At 41.3% G+C, this 8,131-nt stretch overlaps 1 protein-coding gene across 1 annotated transcript in view; it reads left to right on the top strand.

Annotated features, from left to right (window-relative positions):
• The window catches only part of megf11 (multiple EGF-like-domains 11), a 60,916-nt gene that overhangs the window by 44,350 nt on the left and 8,435 nt on the right, over positions 1-8,131 (top strand). The window contains exons 13-15 of the mRNA XM_030765761.1: positions 1,183-1,329; positions 3,106-3,240; positions 6,904-7,032. Coding sequence (XP_030621621.1) covers positions 1,183-1,329; positions 3,106-3,240; positions 6,904-7,032 — 411 coding nt within the window. The remainder of the gene's footprint in view (positions 1-1,182; positions 1,330-3,105; positions 3,241-6,903; positions 7,033-8,131) is intronic.

Here is an 8,131-nt window from a genome sequence, read left to right as displayed (position 1 = left end):
TCTGTAAAGTCCTCTCCAGCACATCCTAAAGACTTTCAATGGGGTTAAGGTCAGAACTCTGTGGTGGCCAATTCATATGTGAAAATGATTCCTCATGCTCTCTGAATCACAAATTTCACAAATTTCTGAATTTCACAATTTGAGCCCGATAAATCTTGGCATTGTCGTCGTGGAATATGTCTGAGGCATCAGGGAGGAAAAAGTCCACTGATGGGATAACCTGGTCATTCATTACATTCAGGTACTCAGCTGACTTCATTTTGTTGCCACGTAACGTTGCTGAGCCTAGACCTGACCAACTGAAGCAACCCCAGATCATAACACTGCCTCCAGAGGCTCCAAATCCAATGGCGACTTTTTTCTTCTCTCTCTCTCTCTCTCTCTCTCTCTCTCAGTAATTACTGATTTTTGCCTGTTAAAATTTATTTAAAAAAATGATAAATTAAAAACTTGCCGATCAAAATGTCCAGTAATAATGCTCATACAAAACATAGCTATAACGAAGGCTATCCCTAAACAAGACATTTGTGTTTTGACAGCGAAACAGCCTGTTAATAGCATTGCAAGCTGCAAAGACACGTTGGACATGTTTGATTTCAAGTAGGCAGTAGAAGACTTTGCCGCAATGAAAAAAAAGAGAAAATAAAATGTCACCTGGTAGCCATTCCATTTGATGCCATGTATGCCTAGCCTTTTTTAAATAGTCTACAGATGTTACAGGTTACAAATGTTTCGTAATAGCCTACATTTTAGCAGCTAATGTTGAGGTTTTGCTCAATCATTACTGTTCGTTTTGCTTGTTACTGTTCATTAAATAGCTAAACTGATTTGTTGTCATTCTTTCATCAACCTAGGTGTACATTATATTTGCGGAAAGAATTTATTTTACTGGACAAAATTGAAACTTACCAATAACAGTCTATGTTACACATTACTGGCAAGAAAAAATCCTAGTGGAAACCCTGATAAATATATATATGTGTGTGTGTATAGATATGAAAATGATAAATATATAAGTATAAATAAATATATATAAATGTATACATATATGTGTGTGTGCAGTACATGTGTGTGTATATGGCATGTTTTGGTTTCTTTCAGATTTTCTGATTTCATAAATATGGCAGTTGCCAAACATTCCTGTCATGATGCACTAATGTCGATTCCTGGGACTTTCTGCAGGGATTCACTGTGACAACGTTTGCCCTCAAGGTTTTTGGGGACCTAACTGCTCTTCGTCCTGCTCCTGCCAAAACGGCGGTTCCTGCTCACCTGAGGATGGTACCTGTGTGTGTGCCCCCGGCTACCGTGGGACCTCCTGCAAGAGAAGTACGGCAGTCTCAAAAAACACGCGTGCACACACACACACACACACACACACATGTACGCACACACACACACATACACACACACACACACACATCCTGTCTGTGTAGCCTCATTATCACACAGAGCAACATGATAGAACATCTTTGATTCAGGGCACATACCGCCATATTTTTGCCTAAACATGAATTGGAGCGGTCAGAAACACATACCGCCATATTCTCGCCTAAACATGAATTGGAGCGGTCAGAAACACATACCACCATATTCTCGCCCAAACATGAATTGGAGCGGTCAGAAAAAAAAAAGAAAAAGAACAAAACAAAAACAAGTCATCAGAATCTGGGAATGTTGTGTCTGCTCCATGAAAGACATTTGCCCTTGGTGGAGTTGAGAGGACGTGGATTTGGAGAGGGCTAGCTGTGGAGAGCCACTTAGCCAGTGAGTCATAAATGTGAGAGAGCAAACCCTTAATCATGGGCCCTATCTTAATCACTACACGACCACTCCCAGGCCATGCTCCCCTGCAGCGTCTGATAGGGTCTCTCATCAGTCTGCCGCACTGGGAGTGCTTTACTGCGGCCTATCCATAACCGTTTGTCGCTGCTCTCAAGTGCTGTGCCCGCTGATTGCTTGCCATCTTCAGAGGCCGGATCTAGTAAATAGAAGCTAGAAATAAGGACAAGGATGGATATGAGTGTGTGTGCATGTGTGTGTGTGTCTGTGTCTGTGTTTGTGTTTGTGTTTATGTTTATGTTTGGGGGGGGGGTTGATTGAGTGTGGCTGCATGTGTCTCTGTGTCTGTGTGTATTCTTGCAACATTGATAGACAGTGTGTGTGTGTGTGTGTGTGTCTGTGTATAGGCTTGCAAGGCTGAAACACTGATAGACAACATGTGTGTTTGTGTATGTGTGTGTGTGTGTGTGTGTTAGTGAAAGAAAGATAGAGAGAGCAACAGAGAGTGAGTGAAAGAGAAAGAGTTGGTGTAAGGATAAAAAGTGGAAAATAAAGGAAGAAGGGATGTGATTAATCTTCCCAACACCGCTCATGCTACAATTATCTTAATTACAAAGGCCCACCACCCACAGACAAAAGGTCAGTCGCCACAACTCTCTCCCACTACTTAGCCTAACAGCAATTAAAGCAAATTAGGATTCTAATGAAGAAAAATGACCTGAGAACAGCTCTTACAGACAGGGCTGAAAGAAATAGGAACACAGAGGTACATGCAGTGGATGACAATAAGCGGAAAGAAGATGAAATAAATGACCATTCGTTCTCCTTGTGCTTCTTCACCCATCAAACATGCCTTACGTGAAACAGCGAGAGATTATCAAGTACACAGAAAATTACAGCTCTCTCTAGCCCCTCGTTCCCATTTTGTAGATGTATCTTCTTTATTGCTGAAATGGTTTATAGTACCTAGACTAACACCATGTTGTACCTTTTTTTGAGTTTCCTTAAAAGGGCTGTCTTAAGAGATATTATCAGTTCAGTTTGGACTGCTTAATCAATTTGTCAGAGACTGTTATTATGAATTAGTTAATATTTGTCCTGGGAATATAATGTTTGCCTTGTGTTTTTACAGCTGTGTTGTTAAATGTATCATTGATTGATATGATCAGTCTGTTTTGGCCATTATTTCTCTCTGTCTTTCTCTCCTTTCTCCTGCCACCTCCCATGGTGATCTCATCATTCCTTCATATTGCCTTCTCCTGCCCACCTCCTTGCACCCCCCACCCCTTTTCTCTCTCTCTCCCCCCCCCCAACCTCTGTCAGTCTGCTCTCCTGGGTTCTATGGGCACCGTTGCAGCCAGACATGCCCACAGTGTGTGCACAGTACCGGACCGTGCCACCACGTCACAGGTCACTGTGAGTGCCTGCCCGGCTTCTCTGGCCCTCTGTGTAACCAAGGCAAGTCTCCCCTTTGCCTCCTTTACACTTGCCTCCTACACTTTAATCCAGGTCCCTGCTGGCTGTCAGAGCCACTTATCTCTAAGCATATCAGTAACAAGAGGTAAGAGACACAACACACTGCACATACTAAGGCCAATATTTCAAGCTCTATTTTCAAACGCAACTAGACAGTGCCAAGTGAAAACAAGATACTATTTTTCATAAAGTTTTTTTTTTTCTGTCTGACAGAATTTACAGGTTGGGCTGATACAATAGTTAGTGCGCAATCTTTGACTTTCCGTTTGAATATGAATTTCAGCTCAATGAACTCATGTAAACACAAAATGCAAGTGAGTGTGAATATACGCTCCTAACCAGATACAGAGAAAAAGACTTTTTAGAAAAGCGTTAGGAATTTTGGCGCAGCAAATCACGTTTGAAGGTAAGTCTCCTATCATAAGATCATTTATAGAGAATTTTCTGTACCCATCCAGGGTGGCATAGTAACGTGGTACAGAAACATTGGTACTGAAGAGGGCATGGTGCCCGATTGAGGCACGTCGAGCTGAATCTGTGCTGCTGCCACGCCGCAGATAATTGCCATTATCGCTGACGCTCTGACAAATAACCTTCCGACGAAATCTGAATATTGCTGAGACAATTCTTTCTGCCTGAGACACGCGTCACTTCAGTATTGGCATTCTCTTTTTCAATGCCGATCAAAGAAAAACGAGAGAATCCAAGTATCCTTGGAAGTTGAAAAGAAAGTTTTTGGGAGGGAATAACAAGGCAGTTTTGGCTCTCAGTAATGTAAGAGACCTTAGTATTGTTATAGCTTTGTGTTTTGATGGATGCTCAGAACTGTTTGAGTGAGTTCTCGGTAAAGCAGAAATGTCTTAAACATTAAAAAAAAAAAAAAAATCTTTGAATTCAGTTTTCCAAAAGCAATATTCAACAAACACTGAAATACTAACTTTTGAAGGACGATTATGAATGTAGTCTTTTCCACGCCTTTTATAATGTCTCATCATTTTTTCAAATGTATCAGTTTGTTGAAGATGTAACATTACATGTTGTCAAGTTTTAAATGCTGTAAAAATAACTGTGACATTTGTGTTCACAACCAATAACTGTAACTGAACTACCATGAGAAAAAGCAGACAGCCCGAAAATGCCCCGAGGGCTCGACTGTTCTGCTGGCTTTACTGTAGTCTGAATATCAGTCTTTGATTTTTGTTTTACTCACACTCCAGTCCCTGGCAGAAGAAGCCTTAGTTGTTGCATCAGGCGTGAAGGGCATTACGCTTCAAACAAGAGGCGGTATATCTCTCTAAGGGACAGATTTACGCTCATCATTTGCCTGCATTAATGTGGATATGAGAAAACCAATTGCACGACACGTCATTGGTGCATTACGATGTCTTGGCCAATCACTGTCCTGGTCACTGTTTTTAGTGGGAGCTGAAAAAATCTACATATGAGACAGGCTGTAATAAATCAGTTCCTTAATCTGTTCCTACTCACAGCTATTCTTAAGTTAATTGGCATGGCTGTAACTTGTGAATTCACATCAGTCTCTCTCAATGAAAAAAAAATCACACAACTGCACAGATAACAGCATTTTTCATTTGTATTATAAAGAATTTATGAATCTACAACACTAAAAAAATAATGTATCAAGCTTTAAAAAAAGACGTCAAACCATGCCTCCAGTTACTGTCAAGCCATTGTTTCACAGGAACCAGTGAGTACACACTTTGTTTTGTTTTTTTTTTCTTATGGTGACAGTGACAATATCTCAAAACAGCATTTCCCTCAACCTCTGAAACATATACAATGATGGTTATTAGTGATTCAAATGTGACTTTGCCAGAAAACTCAGCTGCCGACATTGAAGTTGAGTTTTAGTCCAAAAGGAAAAGGATCACCAACTCTAGGCTAATGAAACATAACAACCGGCTTCCCGCTCCAGTTACAGCCAACAGAGGAGAGACTTCCAAATGATATACTGAAATTATTTCTCATAATAATTAACGAACTCTTTTCATGAATTAAGGAAAGGCAGTGGGCATATATAGAATTCACTTTTATATCTTTGAGAGCTTTCTCATGAATAAATGTTTAATAGGTTAAAGGAGAAGAAGGAGAAGGAGAAAGAAAGAGAGAATGAGAGAGAGAGGGAGAAAAAAAAAGATTTGAGTTAATTTGTCCATATCATAATTACTGGAAGAAAGGCAGAGCTCTGGGGAAGAGTCACCAGCCTACATACCTACTCTCTGTAGTTTGGTTTCTGCTGGCGTCCTTAACTGTCCTGCATTCTCCACAGTGCTAATGAACCTCTAGATTTAGACTTGAACTTAGCGCCAGTGCATGAGGGATAGAGAGCTTGTAAGCTAATAAGAACCAGCTCTGAGGCAAGTTGAAAGTGCCTTCAGCAGAGAGAGAGAGAGAGAGAGAGAGAGAGAAAAGAGCTATGGAAATGTAATAGTTAAAATAAGCAAAAGTGTCAATTTGATTGAATTTAAACTTCACTAACAAAAGGGACACTCTATCTTATTCTGTTGTGTTAGCCAATATTTTCTTTCTTTTTTTTTTTTTTTTTTGTCCGTTTGGCCACCGCGTGTCTTTGGAAGAATGACGCGCTACCACCTGAATGTTTTTTTTTTTCTTCCCCATTCCGTGAGAAAAAGCAGAAGCACGATGGGACTTTAATCTAAAATGAAATCTCTAATTGGAGAGCGTGTCAGAACCCAAGTTGAATTATTGGTTTTATTAAAAATGTACACAAGCTCTGTTTTAATTCTGTAGAACATCAGTCGCCCACATCCCAGACTGTGCCGATAGGAGGTGGAACAGATGGTTAATTGAGCAAAGTGATAAATGTACATTTTCCTCATTGTAGATATGTCTTTGGAGATATATGGAAGCATGCATTTAGCATTTACCTCTGTCTGTGACTTTCATTGTCTAGTTTTTCTCCGCTAGTAATCTCTTTGCTAGAGGTTCCACACACAACAAAAGTTCTTTGTAAATTTAGAAAAAAACAAATCAACAACAAGAAGAACAAAAACCCCCCCCAAAAAACAGAGATTTAAGCATCATGTGTGGGTACTCAAATCTGCTGTGAACTGATTGATTAAAAAAGAGTAATGTGTCAAGGTACTGTGCAAGTCAAGGATTTGTTGTCATCCTGTTTTCTGACAAAGCCAGCCCTGTTTGTATTTTTGAGAGCTGCATCTCTACTGTAGGTGACTTAGTCAAGGGCAGTGCTAGAAGTAAACAATCCCACCTCTAAAGACACCATGGCAATCGGGCAACAGCTTTGAACTTAGAAGTCACCTGCTGGGGTGTCTGACTCCCCACCTCAAAGGTTGGTGGTTCAAGGCTGGCTCATGGTGAACCTTTGACACCTCGTGACTTGGATTGGAATTGACATTTTTTTTCTGGGTTTTTTGGGGGGTGGGGGCAGGGGCGTGGTAATGAAAGTGTGGCAGTCACAAACAGTACTGCAGGTAAACCTTCCTCACTGTAAATATGCTGTGGTGATGAGGTTTGAGCCTGTTGCTCCCTTGCTACGATGTCCGACCCAGAGGCGCTAGCTCCGGGCAAAATTGTTACATGTCCAGGATGTCCACGTTTGACTTTGTGTGTGTCTATGTGTATGTGCGTGTGTGTTTTCAGTGTGCCCCAGTGGCAGATTTGGCAAGGCCTGCGCTGAGGTGTGCATGTGCACCAATAATGGTACATGTAACCCCATTGACGGATCCTGCCAGTGCTACCCAGGCTGGATCGGCGACGACTGCTCTCAGGGTATGGACATCCCTCACTCTCTGTCTCTCTGTCTCTCTCTCTCGCTCTCTCTCTCTCTCTCTCTCTTTTGTGCTTTCTTTATGCTTTCACCTCCATCTCCTCTCCTCCTTCATTCATGTTCAGCTCATGTCACAACAGCACCATGCAAATCATACCCATGGTCATATATCTTTTTAAAATGGCCCTCCAGCGCCCATGATGGGAACCACCCGCTTCCGGAATAAATCACCTCACTGCACACTCGCATTGATTTATGTAGCCATAGAGTAGATTAAGATATGAATCATACCCCAGGGCCAGTGTTAGGAGTAGAAATGATATTGTGACAGTTGGTTTTTTTTTGTTTGTTTGTTTGTTGCTGTTGTTTTTTTTTTTTCTATCTTTCTTTTCTTTAGTGCTGAAGTGAGAATAGCTAGGATGAAAGAGATGAAGTGGTGTTAGAGCAACACACGCGTTGTTTATCTGTGTGGCACTGAAGGACTGTAAAGAATATGAAGTTTGTGACATTGTAGATATTCCATTTGGTTTTATGACTTAATAAGGAGTCGCGTTTCTCTTCAGTCGAATTTGTTTTGTGAAAGTGAATGGACATATTGGCTTGAATAGAAATAACATTATCAAATGACTGGCCCTGATTTCATTTACTGAAAGTGTCTCATTTCATCTGAGTTGAAGTTGATTCTCATTCTGTCTTGGTAGCATCAGTACCACTCTATGTGCAGCAGATAATGTATCAGTACTCAATAGTTTTACCAACAACCATGTAACATCCTCTGACAATGCAGGTATTGTGGAATGACTGAACTGGATTTGTGGGTCAGTATGCATAGATGCATGTATGTATGTATGCGTGTATGTATGCATGTGTGTGTGCGTGAAAGTGCCTGTGAGATGGCGTGATAAAGGAAAAGTGTGTGTATGTGTGGATGTGTGAGAGCGTATGTTACTGTGTGTGTGCAAGAGCACACATGAGCGTGCGTGCGTGCGTGCGTGTGTGCGTATGTGTGTGTGTGTGCGTGCATTTGTGCACATGTGTGCGCGCGTGCACGTCTTTGTGTATGCGTGCATGCAGGTGCGCGCGTATGCCTGTGAGTGTGTG

Source organism: Chanos chanos, chromosome 2, assembly GCF_902362185.1.
Source record: "Chanos chanos chromosome 2, fChaCha1.1, whole genome shotgun sequence".
Taxonomy (NCBI): Eukaryota; Metazoa; Chordata; class Actinopteri; order Gonorynchiformes; family Chanidae; genus Chanos; species Chanos chanos.
This window is presented reverse-complemented; position numbering and strand designations above follow the sequence as displayed.